The 19,549-nt window shown below is 27.9% G+C and overlaps 1 protein-coding gene across 2 annotated transcripts in view; it reads left to right on the top strand.

The window, feature by feature from the left end:
- Positions 1 to 19,549, top strand: part of LOC100166917 (uncharacterized) — an 85,131-nt gene that overhangs the window by 42,710 nt on the left and 22,872 nt on the right. For both annotated transcript variants that reach the window (NM_001162949.1, XM_029488901.1), the window contains 3 exons: positions 380 to 530; positions 5,541 to 5,683; positions 7,379 to 7,531. In NM_001162949.1, the coding sequence (NP_001156421.1) occupies positions 380 to 530; positions 5,541 to 5,683; positions 7,379 to 7,531 (447 nt within the window). The remainder of the gene's footprint in view (positions 1 to 379; positions 531 to 5,540; positions 5,684 to 7,378; positions 7,532 to 19,549) is intronic.

Raw genomic sequence — 19,549 nt, 5'->3', positions numbered from 1 at the left:
CCCTCCTTGCTACGCCAATGGTCATTATATCGATTTTAAATCGAATTTAATCATCGTTAAATCGAATTTTAACAACTGCGCAGGCGATCCTCTCCTATTTGACGGTCTTACAATCTATTTTATTGTTATAAGCTCATAAATCTATCTGCGATGAAATCAAAATAAATTTTTATCATTACTATTTTTTTTTTTTAAACGCAGTCGTTCATTATTTGTTATTGTTGACTGAAGATTTCGCGAGACACGCGATGTAATGAAAAAAAAAAATGTTTTTATATAATTTCAGATTTTTAGCATATATTATTTATAATTTACTAGAAGTAAAATATATGAATCAGTTTTGTTGAACATAATATCTTTATTATCTATACGGTTGCAGGGAATGACGAATTTGGTATGCGTGAATTTGACCCATTACACTTGGACACTCCGTTACACTTCGAACACACTGCCCGATTGATTGGTGGAAAAATCTCGGTTAAGAACATGATGACTGAAGGTTTGACAACAGTGAAATTGTTATCGCTGAGGTAAGATATTTTTTAGATAATATTATATAATTTTTATTTTATTTTTGTTTTCATACCTGACCAATACGGGATAAGCCCCCCAAAAACAAAAGTACCTGTAGGCAAGGCTGGGCATTAACGAGTTAAAAATTAAAATTAAGTGAAGACGTTAAGTTAATTTTAATTAAGTTAATTAACTCGTTACTTTTTTTTTCAAATTAACTTTTAACTTAATAAGTTACTTTTTTTCAAGATTAACGTGTTAACTTCAAGTTAATTTTATTTCAAAAATATCTAAATTAAGTTAATTTTCGTCCGAAGAATAACGCAAATTTTTTAATGTGTTTTTTCTTTGATGTATCATTTTAAATTTACCCAGTAATTTTCTTGGACGTAAAGAAAAACTATCTAATTTACCATATAATACGACTGGAATTTTTTATTTTTGCAAATTAGAACAAGTTTTAACTTTACACTAAGTTAAGTCACTTTTTTTTAAAGTTAACTTTTAACTTAACGAGTTAACGAAAAAAAATAAGATTAACTTTTAACTTAACTTAACTTAATTACTTTAAAATAACTTAACTTAACAAGTTAAAAAAAATCGTTAACTTGTCCAGCCTTGCCTGTAGGTACCTATACTTCAAAGTGTATTAGAATAATAACAATACCTACATCATGACATGATATCACGATTATCTTATTTATTATGATGTCAACGATAATCAAATTAAAATCCCAATCGTATTGTAGGTATTGTGTTTTTTAATTAAAATAAAAAATAGTATTTGATCCATGCGTACAGTAACAAATCTATAACCTATGTCAGTACTATCGGTGCCAAAGTACAACAGTTACTCAAAATATTTTTCTATTCTGGCATGATCGTGGAAATAAATTAACAAAGATGGAATTTTTATATTTTATTATTAGGTTAGGTATTTGAAAAGACCGAATTGCTAGAAAATATTTTCTCCCTCCAGGCGTCCCCGACACATATAACATGGTGAAATAGCGTGAAGCAGTTAAATTGATACAAATACATAGTAAATAAATTTAATATACAGTTAGATTGAAAAAGAGGGATTGTGGTTTGCAGTGCGCATCAGGCGAATGATTGGAATTTGGAAAATCGTCAAGATGGTTGATAGAAGGTCGTATAATGAGTTAAAAAATGTAAGATGCATGCATTTTCAGTAGCTGGGAACTATTTCTATCAGTCTTATAAAGAATAAGTTTTGTGTTTTGCGTATCTTTTGCAGTATATTTTTTTAATATTCGATCTGATGGTCGAAAAAGTCTGTACAGAGTACGTATTCGACATGTGAATAAGTTCTTATTAAAAATTATACTCGAAAAACATTATCGAATAACGAATTTCTCTTTTTTTCATTATTCTTAACGAAAATAGTTTATTTTTTTTCCCAAAAATGTATTTCTGTTTAAACTTTTGGAATGTAAATGCAGGTATATAGTTAATATACATGAATGTATAATATTATTAGATAAACAAATAGTTATTGTATTTGTTATACAATAATTCATAATAATGTTAGTAAGTAACGACTATGCAAATAAAAGTTGATTAGACATTTGTTTTATCACAAATTTAACTATGATAATAATATTGTTCACTAATCTACTGAACGATACTTATTTAAGGAGAGGGGATTGATTCCGTGTATTATATCTAATTACTTCACAGGAAAATATTCTCAACCTTGTAGAATTTTTGTACTTTGGTAACTATTTTTTTTTTATTTGAAAGAAGATGAATTCCTATCTGCAGTCTTAACTCCAATTTTTTATTTTAATAGTTTTACTTTTAAAGGCATAGGTATTATCAAGTTTGAAATTAAAATATTAAAGAATGGAGTTCAGTGAGTAGAATATTACGCTCTATTAGTTAAAAAAAAATGTATCAAATTTGGTTGATTTTACAGAATGTGATAATTATTCACGTAATACGTATTGATGGGGACAATATTACATTGGCACCGGGTGCCTTAAATTTCAAGCAATTACAATATTATAATAATATAGTCGACTGATGTATAAAATGATAATTAAATCGATTAAGTTCAATATCGTAATATTTATAGAAACCAAAAACATTATAAAACAAGTCTTATAAGCATAATTTCAACTAAATAAATAATAATTAGGTATACGGACATATATGGCATTTACCATCAAACATAATCATAACTCATTTTGCAGTTTAGATGTTATATTATAATATTATATAATACCTATGTGAATTGAGTGTTAATATGTCTTATTGCTGGGTATACTAGATATAGGTACGAGGTGCAAAAGAAATACCTGACAACGTAAATAACTTTTTTTCTTATAAATATTTAAACATCTTTTTTTAATAGCTTATAGACGCTATTACACCACAAGTATAGTTATGACAATTTTTTTGTAACGAAAATAAAAATTAAATTGTTTGCTTGGAAAAAATTAAAATAGACGATTTCAAATAATTAAACAATTTTAGATTCTGAGCGGAGCCGAGGGAGCTAGTGGTTTTACAATGGTGTTTATTTTCTTATTTTTTTTTTACCCTGTATACAAAATTTCTACCAGAAAGAGGGCTTCGATTTCAACATAATATAGTACATTATCTTTTAGCAAATCGAAACGCTATCAAACTCAGTTAGATAATATATTATATTAGAATAGAGTAAAGTAAATTAATTTGAAACGTAATTACATTTTTTTTTTTCAAAATATTATTTTTTAAGTTCTTGACATAAGTATATTTCTTAAATTATTTATCAACCATTTAATTTTTATAATTTTTGACGTTTAACTTGTATCATTTTTTTTTTCAATTATCAGATCTTTCTGTTACATCCTGTATAATAAGAAATGATGTAGCTATAGGTATATATATATATATTTTACCTGATTAAAAAAATGTTCATAATTTTATTATTCATTATTTAATATTAATAATTAATGTGATATTAATAAGTTAATGTTAGTAAATTAATCACCAATAAAGTAGCGCATCTATACTAATTTAAAAATTCTAAAACTATGACGACAACCAATCAATCAATTTTTTAATATAATTTTTATAGCATATTGGTACTTTTTACCTATTCTCTGTGTATTGTACAAAAGGGCACATATTATAAAAGTGGTTAAATAATAATAAGTATTATGAATAAAATGTTGAAGACTTGTAATATGTTATTGTTTTTAAATTGCAGGTATTTAAATATTAAATGTGTATTTAAAAATCATTAATTTTTCATTTTAATTGGTTAATAACTTTTGTTTCCTATAGAATGGGTTTTTTTGACTTGAACCCCTTTGCACAAACATCGTCCATACTCTTTACTATACACCAGAGATTCTCAAACTTTTTTTTCACGTACCACTAATGACAAAAATTATAGAACTATAGGTAGGTACTCAAAATTGAACATATTGTAAATATTGTCAACAATAATAATAATATATAAAAATAATAATTTAGTTACACTTAACAGTTAATTTCGTAGGTACCTATTTACACAAAACAAAAAATGAAAGATATTAATTATTTAGATTAATTACAAACAATATTTTAAAAATATTAATTTTTAGTTTTCCGATACATGACTTTCCGCGTACCAAATATACCATAATATAGCCTACTGTGTACCACCAGTAGTACGCGTTCCACAATATTTGAGAACCGCTGGTATACCCAGTAACATATATATATATATTATATGTTTAACACTAAATTCTTATATTATAATTTATACTATAATAATGTTGTTGACTTCAATAACACCCTGTCCGAAAATTAGACACATCTGAAAACTTCCATCGAAAGATGGAATGCGGTTGATTTATAAATTGTTCTATTTAAGGTTTTTATAATATTGTAAGCTGCAAACTATAAAATATTTGTAAACTTATTCCACAGTAGGCATGTCACATACGGCCCTGGACTAATTTTTTTATGGCCTGCAGATAGCAATATTATCTGATTGACGAATAATTGTAAAAAAAATTATGCAATTTTCATTTTGTGTCGCAAGGTCCGGCTATGTTAGAGATACTTAGAGAGGTATAGATTATGACGTTATTTGTCTGTTTTATCTTCTGATTAACTGAAAACTTGAATAGTATACTAACCTAACCTAAACCATATTGACCATAAATATGACTGATATTATTTCGTACCTACACGTACTTTGGGAAAGCAAAATTGTCACAAAATTACCGTATAAGTTGATAGAGTTGACAAATATACGAATATGGTATATTATAAAATTATCTGAACGTGTTGAAAAAAATGAAATTATCGATAAATATGTAAATATGCAATAAAAATTGGAAATATTGCTCGGAGAATTGGAAAATTCGAGAAAATTAAAAGGTTATTTTCAATGGGATTTTCATATACTAGGTATAAATGGATGCTTCTGATTGCATAATATTATAATATTAGCAAATTAGAGAAAATTAGTATTTTTTTTTTTCTATATAAATGGTTGCCTCTGATTACACAGTATAATGCAATTAATCGAATATAATAGTTCAAACTTATAATTTTAATATTTGTCCCTATATAATTATTAACCCGTGATGGTTTATTCGAAGTTAATAGACTCTAAAACCACTGCACCGTTTTATATAAAAAGTTATACCAATAGATCCCTTGAGACTCGTAGGGTGTTTATAGCTTATATTTGTATCAATCCCTATAATAGGTAAAGAGTAACTCACACGCGTGCATTTTTTTTTTCAGCTCATGAAAAAAGAACATTTATTTAATTTGTTAAATACCGTCGTTTGTTTACCGTCGTTAGTATTATAGTTAGCAGATATAATATATTATGTTAGGTATATATTTTTTTTTACAAATTTATTTATAAAAAAAGAACGAATATTTAGCACGGAAAATGCCGGGCTGGACAGCTAGTACCTATCTATCTATACCTATATTAATATGAATATTATAATATTATTAATTTTACGATGTATGTTTGAATAATAATATGTCGTGATGATGTTCTACAGGTCAAAACTTCAAAACCCAAATAAAATGGAAGTGGGATTCACCTCGAACTTCAAAAACTTATTAAGCTCCGGCCAATATCAGTTCAAAGGATATCTGGGACGCATGCCCATAAACGCCAACGGCCGATACAACATAACATTCAGTAATGTCAAATTCTGATATTATATATATATTATTATTGTTTTGCATAAAACAGTGTAAAACCGTTATGATAATATTATACTGTTTCGCATAGATATACGCATAAACTACCTGTATTACATATAGATACCTATATATAGGTACCTAAGCATATAATATAATATCATATTGACATACGCTCCACGGCACACAACCTTCGGGGCGTGCGCTAGTCTAGAAAGTTTAGAAGTGTAGTCGAACATTTATATATGATATATAATATTCTAATATTATATATATTATATATATTACATGGACGTACAAACAGCGTAAAACACTGTCAAAACTTTCCCGCGCATATATTACAATAAAATATATTATTTTATATTATAATATTATTATTATTATTATCTACGACGCGCACACCTCACTGCTGCTGCTGCTGCTGCTGCGATAAACAATATACAGAGTGTAACAGAAACACCGAACGAATTAAATTTTAAATTTTAATTCTAATCTGTTTGTGTTTTTGGGAAATTTAGCATAACACGTTTGGGCGATCTTTTTTTAATATTCCGGGATGCCGTATTTTATCAATCCATTTTCTTTCTCATTTTGACAGACATCAGTTTTCCATGAATTCCACGGGTATGAGATTAAAAGTGGATTGTTTTGTGGGTTTATGTGGTTAAAAATTGAAATAATTAAAAATTAAAAAAAAAAAAACATAAAAGTTAAAATATATAAGCGTGCGCGATTAAAAATTGAAATGATGTGCCATACTTAGATTGTTATAAGATTACCTATAGATTTTATATATTATTTTTATCTTAATCTTTACTTACGATTTACTTACAAACTTAAAATTTTATCTTTTATACCTATTGTATCATACTCGCTCAACCACATTGTAAGAAACTCGCAAAAACACACTACTTTTATTATGTGAGTAAAAAGATAATTCACCAAAACGCATGGCACCCCTAATTTGTAATGTTAGGTAATTATTTTTTTTGTTTTTATATCATTTAAAGAAGCTTGCGCTACACTTAGGATAACATTATTTATTTTTATTTTATAATACTGAAAATTAAAATGTTTAAATCTGATTAGGTAAATTTTTTATGAAAAATTCAAAATAGCCAATTTGTAAAGAAAATTTTTTAATTTTGTAGTTTATTTTTTACAATTTTTTGAAATCTCATTATTTCTGTCATGTAAAGTTCATCTAGTCGTAAAAAATATTTTAAATTCAAAAAGTATAAGCTTTTATGAGAATTTTTAAATAGGTATATTAAAAAAATCATTATTTTTCAAATTAATGAGTTATAATAGTTAATTTAAAAAAAAATAAAATTTTAAAAATTCATATAAAACAAACCACTCGAATCAGATCGGTACCTAAACGTATAATAATATGTAAAAAATTTCTAAAAACCATATTTACAAATCGGACATTTTGCCATATATTTTTTTATTTTTTTTTTAGTCTTAGTATATAAAAATAAAAAATAAACGTTATATTATACGTGTAGCACTAAACGAGTCAATGAATTATATTTAAAAAAAAAAATTAAAACATATTAATTGAAACGAAAGATTTGGTAATATTTCACTTGTTAGCAAGTCATCTTGTTACACTCTGTATATGTTTTAATATTTACCTCATGATTATGGTAATTTAACGCAACATCGGTCGATCCTTCACGTGTTGCAGAGAACGTCGAGGCAAGCTACGTGTTGAAGGCTAAGCTCAAAGAAATGGAAAACAGCACGTACGTGCAGCTCGAAAGTTTTCGTTCGCATCCGCCGAAATTCGGAGAAATGAAAATCTTCGCCAGTGATTTGGTGCCGGGAAACGCCGTGTTGAGTGAGTTAATATATTATATATTGTTATATTATTTAGAATATAATTATTATCATCATCGCGATAACGAGAAACGGAAATGCTCGCGGTATAATAATATTATACGGGTGTTGTGTTATAGTATTATATGGTAGTAAAGTTATGGTATAATAAAATATTATTATAATAATTATTACCGTATACCTCCTTTATTCGCGGCAAACTTTGGTTCGACCGAAGATATATATAGGTACCTTCCTAGCCCGATGTCTGCTGCAGATATACCACTTCAATGTGGTTGTCGTTGTTGTCTCTTGTAAATAATAATAATTTATTGTTTTAAATAGTATTATGATTTAATATAGGATTGCTGGGATTGATTTTCGCCATTGACTTAAACATTGATTTCGTACTTTTTTTTTGTGGGGGAGGGGGGGGTTAGTTGATATTTTAACCAGTACCTATTATAGTAGGACAGTGATTCTCCAATGTTTTTATCATGGAGCTCCCTAAATTTAATTAAAAATTGTCAAGGCCACCGGTAAGTTAATATAAAAAATGGTTTCCATCGAAGAAAAAGTTTGTTAACACTAAGCATATGGTCGAAATAATTAGGTACAGAAATATTCAACTATTGTTGTTCATCTGAAATGTCTCCGCTATTAGGTATATAGGAATCGTTTTCATCGAAGACGACGATTTGTCATTTGAATTCAAATTTAATACATCATGTACCTAATACTAAAGCAGTGACCTGTTCAATGACGAGGGGGTACACTCGTCATAATATACTATACGACAAAGCCAGTGGCGGATTTAGGGGGGGGGGGGGGGGAGTCCATGGTAGTTAAAGTACCCATCGCATATTATTGATATTTTTCTATTTATTTAATTTACTTAGATATAGGTATAGACCTATATAGACTAAATATAAGTACATCAATTATTATATTAAACAAGTATTTTCGAAATGAATCGTTGTTCGAATGGAAATAGGTAATAATTTTTCGGGATTTCTATAAACTACCCGCCGTCTCATCATCGCCCTATCCATTAGTAATCATTACAAAATATGACATCCGATCCACCGTAATCACATTATTACACAGTATTACGCATAATATTTTATAAATTGTTGATATATTTAATATATTATTAATTTATATAATATTATATACGTATGTTTTTAATATAGATATTATTATTATTAGGTAAATTTTAAAGTCAATACTGACGCAGTTAGGTAGTATGGGTAACGCGTATAACGGTGTAAATAGGTTATAACCTAACTATAGTGATATTGATGGAGATCTGAGTTTATATTATACGAGGCATTATGAACACATGGTATACATTTATTTTATAATGGTCGAATATATAAAAAAAAAATATTTTTGTTAATATTATTAAAAAATTAATTTGGTATTCAAGAACTGTATAGTTTTCTATGAGTTTACTTTAGGTATATAACTACATTACCTTAAATTAAAACTATTTCCAGCCTCTAGGTATATCAGGATTGGTAGTATGTCTATAAATATTAATAAAATAATTATTGTATAAATGTGAAAATAATTATATACATACCTTGAACCCATGTACTTATTTCATAATGACATAATGGATACTATGGACTTTTGCTTATAATTTTCAATAAATACCAAACTAGTATCTATATGCTATAAATAGGTTTCTAGTTAGGACTTAGGAAATCTAGTTTAATTTTGCCCCCCCCCTCCTCCTGGTACTATGGTACTATCGAAAAAACAATCGATTTGAATTTCAGTGCAAATTACAATTCTTATTTTTTACTACCATCCGAGATGGTGGAAATCAGGTAAACCTACATAAACGCATTTCAAAGATATCTGTGCGAATTACACGTCATGTCGTATAATATGTTTTTGATGAATTTTGGTGCAAATTGACTGCGGCAGACTGGCTACAGCCACCAGAGTACCTGCACGATAATAATATCATCGTCATAATAATATTATACTATAATATCTACTACGTATAGTATGACGTCAACTACAAACGACCAGTGATATTTAATATTATACCTTAGCACACATATAATAATATAATAAAATATAATATAATATACGTGTAAACTTCCAGCTGACCTAATTGTATTGACTTCGGCGTTGTCTGTTTGTGCGCGAGTCGTGCAATATTATATATTATTTTGTTGGTTTTGTATCGAATGAACTGTGCGAGAATGGAAATATCCAAGAATAAACCGACACACACACACACACACACACACACACACACACACACGCACGCACCGTGGCTCTCACAGTGTTAAAGCCTGTATATTATAATTATATACAAGTCGATTCACCGAGCACGCTCACCCTTTTTATTCTCCAACATGACAGTTGTTCAAAACTTGTTTTTTTGGAATTTATAATTTTTTTTGTATTTCTTAAGGGAGATTTTCTCTGATAAAATAATTAAACGATAAGTTAAAATTCGATATACATATTTTTAGTAAGTACCTACTGTAAAATATGTTTTAATTTATAGTTTTTACCAGTGGTTCTCAAACTGCGGCACGCGTACCACTGGTCGTACGCAGAACTGCAAAAGGCTACATGATGGTACGCGAAAGGCTGTGTGATACGGACAATTATTGTTCAACTAGTTATTTTTATTTATGTTTGTAACTGATATTATGTTATGTTTTGTGTAGATAGGTAATAAACTACTACCTACTAAATAAAATATAATGTTAAGCAGTGGCGTGGCGAACTTCATTAGCTTATGAGGCACAATAGTTTTTATAAGTAATACATTATAAATAGTTATGTAAGTAATTACGTATTTACGTAAATGGTAACTGAGAAGGATTGGTTTAGTCTAAGTACGCATTTAGTAAATTATCATAATATGTGAAATGCCTCTAGTCTCCAGGACACCACCGTCCACCACCCTTTAAACTGAGGCACGTGCCTCAAATAAAGTCCTTCGTCACGCCATTGATGTTAAGTGTACCTAAATCATTATATTTTTAATATTATTATTGTAAAATTATAAGTACTGAAAAGTTCTATTTTTAATCATTAGTAGTACGTGATCATTATACAAATGAGCGGTATGCGGGAAAGAAAATTTGAGAATCTCTGGCTTGTACAATAGAAATGTATCAGACGATAAGACAATTATTATAACCATTTTCGGTATAGTCTGTTAATTGTTATATGATTTATTTTGCAAGTGCTAACAGTATTGTATGTAAAAATTACCCGCCGTAAAGTAGGTAATGAAAAAAAAATTATAATAAACATGATGATTCACTAACCATGCTCATTTCCCTTTTTTATTTCGATAATAAAGTTATTCAAAATTAGTTTTTTTGAATTTTTAAATGATATACTGCCTTAAAGACAATATTTTCTTGAGATTTTTTGTTATCTGTTTATCTATGTTTATTTAGGTTTTTGTTTGTTTTAAAAATTCGTAACGATTAAAATTTAAAAAAGCAGGAAAGTGTGTGTGACTCTGCTGTACAGTAGGTTGCAAACGGATGACTAATGAATGATGTTAAATTCGAATTTAAAGATATAATATTATTATTGTATACGAAATATGATTTTGAGCGGAAACGGTTTGACAGTCTGGATATTTTATATTATGTTTGTATTGTAATTATTAATACGGTAGCCGGTTAAGTTAAATTATTATATTTTGTTTATTATCATATTTCTATATAATAATATACTTTAGAAGTTTCAAGTACCCACAAATAATATTTTATAAATATAAGACAAAACTAAAATCATTCTTCTACGTTTAAATATCTAATTTCGTCCAAATTTGAACATCAAATAACTATAAAAAAAACCAGGCAAGTGGATGTTGCTCTACCTACTGTATAGTAGGTTAGAAGTGGATTAATGTATAATGGATTGTATTAAACTTGAATTCAATGATATATAATATCATTGTACAAAAAAAAACGATTCTGAGCGGAGACGATTTATTATTATTTATTATAGCCTTAAGTTAAATTAATATTATAATATTATTATTTTTTATTCGTTTCCACTGTGATTAACTAATTGTTAGAAATTGAAATCCCATTTTTATAGCGGTTTTTCGTAATTTGTCGGTGGTTTTTCCTGTAGCATTAAATAACTATTGAGCAATTCTTGATGCAATTTTCTAAAAGATAAGATTCTATATGTTAAAATCAAAACACTCCTTCTAATAGAAATTTTGCATTCAGAATAAAAAAAAAATTTTAAAAATTAAAAAATTAATTAACACCATTGTAAAACCATTAGCTTCCTGGCTCCACACAGAATCTAAATTAACTGTAATTAAAATTGATCTTTCATTATTACATTTAGTAAAATACATATTTTTATAATATAGCCAGATAAATTTAAAAATACTTTTTAATAAATACTAGATCTGATATAATATTACATCTATATTATTGTAAAACCCTTTTTAAGGACTATTATCCTTAGAGTATAAGTGTTGATAGGCAATTAAAACTAACTGATTGCTTGAATTTTAAATAAGGCACCTCATCAATATTAAAAAAATATATCCACTAAATAATTTAAAGTAAAAAAACGTGGATCTCATTTGAAAAAAAAAAAATCAAAATTTGCATCACAGGACATTCCTTAACAATTAGGTACAAAAAATTATTTGAAAATTTGAAAATATTACGATCTTTGAGTACCTTTATGAATATGTTATTTAAAAATTCCAAAAATCAGAATTTGAATAATTTTGAATTTTGAAAATCAGAGTGAGCATGGTTGGTGAATCACTCCGTAGGCATACCTAATAAATGCTTCAGTGCCGATCGATTTTACTAAAAAAGTAAAAAACTGCGTATTACCGTGAATAATGTATTATGAATACATATAGATATTATTATAAAAAACTATAAAAAAACGTACCGAAAAATGTGTCTAGTAAAGGTTGTAAAATTTTCCTCGAGAAATTGCCTTATTAAAAATATTCATATCAATTTACATAATTCGGTTGGGTACATAAATTATACGTAATGGCCGTAATTTATATGTTGTCACGTAGTTGATGACGCCTATAGTAGGTACATCATAATACGGTTTGTTTTATATAGGTCAATTAAAATTTAACTGCGAACGGAGGATATTTCAACCCTATAAAATAATAATTACTTGGGTCGATATAAGAAAAAAAAAATGTTCGTTGAAAAACCTACAACTTATAGAGTTCGTGATCAAATTGTATACAGGGTGATTCACCAAGCATGCTCACCCCATTTTCGTTAATCTGATTTTCGGAATTTTTAATACAATAAAACCAAGTGGAAACTCTTAAAATAAATTTATATTTTTATTAGAGTAATTATTTTTTTTCATTGCCAAATTGTAATCATTGATCATCGTTCGTCAAATATTATGTTCTAAAATATCGTAAAATTAAGTAATATACCCATTGAATTACAAAATCACTAAATAGGTATCCAAAAATAAGCATTATAAACTTTTAATATTTTTTTAAAAATAGTTTCAATTTACTCTTAGTTACAAATCTAATATCCCAAACAAAATAAAAAAGTTCAAATACGCACAACTTTTGAGGCCTAGTTAATAGTTATATGTAAGCACCATAATACCATAAGTAGAACGGTGCAAATTAGCCCATGGTTCTAAATAGCTAACAATAAATTATTAGTCTGCTGACAATTTCATTTTGTGTGTGGAAAATAATAGCATAAACTATAAGGTTATTAAAAACGGCAACATTCGCAAATCAGTATGATTAATATTTTCATAATTAGATAAAATTGTTAGTGGAAGAGTTATTATTTTACTATCCAGTTGTCAAAGTTAGAAATTGAAACGTACCTATACCTATAGACTTGTTGTGACCACTTTAGTTTCAAAGACATTTATAAAAGACATTGTATAATATTCTCAAGCATTCTTACTTACAGACAAAAATGTATTATCAATTATATGGAACATATTAAAAAAAAAAACTAAAAAAGTATAACATTTCAAAAATCAATATATAGGTAAACAGCTCAAAAAGAGACCAAATATTTTGAAAATTAAATTGTGTATGGGGAATGCTAATATAACAATTTGTTAACGGTTATCCGTTTTTAGTTATGTACAGTAAAAAAAAAAAAACGTAAAACATTTTATCGACAATTATATTATATTTCGTTTTAATATTATTATTATTATTTGGTTATTTACGGAATAAATCCATTTACAATAGTATTATACAGACGTGTACAGTATAACAAAACATATGATGAATATTTAGTTTAGTGATTACATATTATTTAAACATAGATAATATAATACAAGAAGAGTTTACAATATACTAAAGTTTCCGCGGTTTTTTTTGTTTTTCCGGTTACTTTGTTAAGTAGGTATTTACTATTGATTTTTTAATTTTGACTCACCAAAGTACGATCTGTATCGAATTAGTAACCCAAAATCATCGTCAAATTTATAGATTGAATTATTGTTACTGCTCCAAGAGGTTAGACAAAGAAGAAAGACGGAAAAAAAAATAAAAAAATAAAATATTAATAATAACACACGCGTCGTTGTTCAGAATCTAAAACATCAAACATATGATTGTAAAAAATAATAAAAATTGTATTCAAATAAAATATTATATTATATCTAAGTCTAGTTCGTTTGAACTGGTATTCATTCCGAGATCATCAGCATAATATTATTATTAAATTAACATAATACTTCTATATTATTATGACTCAACATGTGGTAGCAGCTGACTGAAAGTACGGTAATTTGAATAATAATAACGTGATTACTGGGCACGCGTGCATGTTATAGCCGACGAGCTTCAATATTCATGACATTATACCGTTATAATAATAATAATACCGTGTAAAGAAAATTGTAGTACTTTTCCGAAAATCGGCAACGAAAACTTGTTATACCTGCCATATATAATATGTTAATAAATCTGTTGGTTTTTTGTTTCAAATAGTGTTAACGGTTATCCGAAATAATATTATACAGGGTGTAACAGGAAGGCCTGATGAATGAAATAACTTTTGTTCTAACCAATATTATTATATATTTTCGATTTTGTTTTTTCTATATCATTTACTGACTCGTGGGTTACACGTATGTATATAATGATTTTTATTTTTAAATTTTAACACTGAAAATTAAAAAAAATTAAATTTTGATTTAAATATTTATTTTGAAAATTTCAAAATAGCCAGTTTGTAAATCTGTTTTTTAGAAAACTTTTTACTGTAAGAACATTTATCAAAAATCTAAGTCAAGTGGTTTATTTTTTTGAAGTAACTCATTAACTTGAAAAGTAACAATTTTTTTAAAAATATGTAGATTTTAAAAAGTAGGTAGGTACCTTTATTTAAATATATGAAAATATTTAAAAAAAAGTTTATACTTTTTGAATTTAAAATATTTTTTTACGACTGGATCAAAGTTTATTTACGTAAAGTTAATTAACTTCACAAAAATAATGAGATTTCAAAAAACTATAAAAAATTAACTACACGATTTAAATATTAAGCATTTTTTTAAAAACCAGATTTACAAATTTGTAGTTTTGAATTTTTTCAAAAAAAATTGTATCATATTGAAAATTTCTTATTTTAAATATTAAAAAAATAAAATAAAAAATGTCATACGACACATGTAGCGCAAGTGGTCTATAAATGATATAAATAAAAATTATATAATATATCTAAAACCAAAGTAATTTCATTTTTCAGGTCTTATACTGTTACACCGTTAGATATAGCTGGTATTGCATCAGATAACCGAGGTCTTAATACACAGTTAGGAACATTCACAAATCACATGAATATAGTAAACCATCGTAAAAGTTACTATTATTAGGTACCTTCTTAGTAGTGAGTAGTGGGTGCCTTTAGTACTTTCAGTTTGCCAGACACCTTTTTATTTATTTCACTGGCCACCGAGCCGCTCTTCGCTCCCTCCGAGATAATAATAATTTATTATATTATTTACCTCGACGATCCTGTTACGCCGTATCCGTAATTTATAATATTGTATTTGTCAAGCTCGACGTGTCAAAGGAACGACTGACACGATTATATTATTATCATGTAATGTAACAAGCAGGACCGAATATAGATTTTCGGATGCCCGGGCACATCTTTTTTTAAGGCTCCTATAGGAGCTGCTATAGCAGTAAAAAAATTGAAAATACCCAATATTTTAGTAATTAAGGAAAAAAAATAAAAAAATTGTAAACTTGTACATTATAACTATCTACCCAATACATAGATAAATGTACCTTCATGTATTACAAATTTCAAAATTAATTTAAAGATAGCAATAGCCAATATCTATAATAATTTTATCAATCCTTCATAATTTGAAGAGTAAAAATAATTATATTAATCTCATACAACATATTATAATTTATTGAGATTTTGAAATTAAACGTTCACACTGTTACATTAAATATTAATAATAAATTATAATTACAGTTTAATTAAACTTAATGCTTTCAAATTTGTATATACTGTAAATAGTACAATGAAAATTATGTTAAAAAAAAAAATTGGTAGCGTTTAGAAGCAGATGTCACACCTTATCAAGCCCTGGCTTTCAGGGCACTACCATCGAGCTGTTTAAAAATAAATCATATAACCAGTATCATCCACTCGAACATACTAAAATATAATAAATAATAAATAATATTAAATATAATATACTAATATACTAAAATATTTTCCCTGGATGCCCCAATGTTTGCAGCCCAAATTATATAAATAAAAATGTATGTTTATTTTTTAAACTTTTTTCATATACTTCCTAAGCTTAGGGACGAAAATGTTTACATTTTTTTTTTATAGTTTTCTGGCATCCAAATGCCCTACAAATATCTGCTTTCCGAGAAAATTACCCTTAAAACCCTCATTAAAATTCAGACCGACATTACAGAATAAGTATAATGTAAAATAATAATAGAGGTAATAATAGTTAAATATTGAATTCCACATTTTCATAAACATTATTTTGGGCATTAGTTTTTGCCTCAAGTGGAGCATTGATAATATTATATAAATATATAATTAAATTAAATAAATCATGGTTATAACTTTAAAAATAAATCAATGCAAAGTTTAGTAATCAGAATCAGAAATCGAAGTCTACTTTATAAGAATAAACAAACACCGGAACATTCTTTGTTTGAAACCTTTGACAAGTTTGAATTATTTTAAGAGCACGAATTATTTTGGACTTTGGGTTGATTATAAAATATTGAACTTTTTGATCGAGTCGATTCGGTTTTTTTTAAAACGAAGTTCGACTTTTAAACCAAGCACCTACAGTTTACAATTTCGATTTGTTTCATCGGAATTTGAAACAGTTCGACCCACCTTTAAGTGTGAACTATGAATTCATCAAAAATCCCTGCAGCCATTTTTACAATGATGATTTTCCTCCAAGGTATACAAACTGCAACGATATTATATGAATTGTATTGATGTTGTTTGGTATTAATCAATATTGGAATTTTTTTATTATCTTTCAACAACAAAATAAATGTGACATGATTCATATACGCATAATATAAACACTTAAGGTTTCAAGTGAAGTGAGTGGAACATATTGGGTTTTATACAGGACGTTTCAAGAATAATGCATCCATTTTGAATGACTGTACCTAAATCTTTGTTGAAAAACGCTAGAGAAACATAATGCAATTAATATCATGAACCTTTACAAATTTTTGCATGGTAAATAAAAACGTTGTTGGAATTAATAGATTAATGTGCTTGATTCGGATTTATAAATTTTGTCGCTATAGATTTTGGAACACACAACAGTTGCAATCGCACGAGAATACCGTCTTTAGTCATAACTTAATACAATATAATAAGTAATAACTATAGGGCTCGGAACTTCTAGCAAATGCATATTTTTCTCGGTTCGTTCTAAAACATTCCAAGTATAAGATACAAATTCGTTTCACACTCTGATGTCATAAACGAAATTTTATTTTGCTATTTTTTTTGCATATTTACGGTTTTTATTGCTATTTTGCTAATTTAGGGATTTCAGTGCTATTTTTGGGTATGTTTTTATAATATACACATATTATACATAATATAGGAAATTATCACAAAAAATTATTAACTCGGTTAGGAAATAAATAGACCTTATAAGTACACTTTTGCAAACATATTTAAGTACTTAATTTAATATTTTTATAAAATTGAAAAATTACATTTTTTTTTTTCTATTAAATTCATATTTTCTGATCTTTCGCGCATATTTTGGAGTTTTTAAGTGCATATTTAAAAGCTAAACTTACATTCTTACACCTTCCGAGCCCTGATAATAACTATAATGTACCTGTTTCAGGTAATATATTACAATTAAAATAATATTATCATATTATTTAGGTTATAAATTATAACCAATATGAACGTAGTATTACTAGTATTAGGTATTATTTATTAGATATTAGGCCCGAAAAATATTGTGAAACGTGCAAACACGATTTTTCAAAAATATGCATATTGACAAATATAATATGCAGGCAAAGGTCAATAATTAGTGTTTAGCGTTAGAACGCTAATATTTTCATTTCACATATTATTATTATATTGTTTTAGATGTGGTGCCACATTTATAGGAATGAAAACAAAAAAATAAAATCACACACAGCGTAAAATAATCACGTAGGTTGCCCCGGCACTACTTTCCCGATCTGACTCGCTGTTAATCCAGAACCGCCCGGGGAAAATTCGGCTTCCGGGAAAACTGGTAGAGCGGGGAACTTAACTACAGCACATCTGCATGCAGACATTTGTTTGGGTTTATTACGGATACTGTATTTATATGTCAGCAACAATAATGACAAATGGGACCAATAACACAGTGTTATTATGACGTAATATAATACACGACGTATTATTAGTGCTTGTACCTATTCAAATGGCCAATTAGCCGATTGTTCGTCTCCGTTCTACAGACGTACAATTATTTTCGACGGGCAGCTATATGGCGACAATGCGTCATAACATCAATTATTTCTTAGCGATATTAATTCTGCTAGATCACAGTCGAAACCACCACCCACCTCCCCTATCCAGAATTATTATAGGTAAAAATAAAAAGCGATCCGATACAATTATATCCGACACATTCTCATACTCGTGCGGTACTATCGGATATCGAAATGTAACATAATTATTGCATACAACTATAATTCGATAATGTCATGGTTTTTAAAGTTTCGATATAAACAAAATGTTGACGCATTTACTCGTTCTGCAAATAAATCAGTCTCATATAAAGCATTTATTTCTTAGTAATATCAGTTCTGCTGGATTGCAGTCGAAACCTCCAGTCCCCTCCCACCCTATCCGGGGCTATTATAGGTAAAAATAAAAAAGTGATCCGATACTATATATCCGATTCATTCTCATACTCGTGCGGTACTATCGAATATCGAAATGTAGGTAACATAATTATTGCACACAATTAAAATACAATAATTTCATGGTTTTTAAAGTTTTGATACAAACAAAATGTTGACGCGTTTACTCGTTTTGCAAATAAATCAATCTCATATAAAATTACCGCCTGGCTGTGCGAGAGATAATTGAGTCTCTGTTCCGCCGATGCCGGTGAATCGGTGCATTATTTTTGAAACGCCCTGTATAATGATTGCCGAGTGTGTGCAGGTATATGTTTTTATATTATTATTACCGCGTGTGGTTTATTTCCAGTCGGTCTGTTTTCATTTTTTCAAGTGCCTACACCAAGTGGAGCGCTCCAAAAGTTTCGAGCGCCATCCATTCTATCGATTGGACATTTTCATCAAGTGCCTACGACGTACTTTGCAGACGTAATTTATTGATTTCTAGGTCGGTCGTATTCCCTCTCTCGTACAGCGCCCGAGGAAAAATATTATTAAAGCGTCGACGAAAATCGTGACATTTATGGATTTGTAGGTTATAATAATAATATGTTTACATATTTCGTTGTAATTAAAAACAAACAAAATATATTCCTGCGGGAT

This window comes from Acyrthosiphon pisum, chromosome X (assembly GCF_005508785.2).
Source record: "Acyrthosiphon pisum isolate AL4f chromosome X, pea_aphid_22Mar2018_4r6ur, whole genome shotgun sequence".
Lineage (NCBI taxonomy): Eukaryota > Metazoa > Arthropoda > Insecta > Hemiptera > Aphididae > Acyrthosiphon > Acyrthosiphon pisum.
The sequence above is the reverse complement of the archived record's forward strand: the minus strand, read 5'-3'. Positions and strand labels throughout refer to the sequence as shown.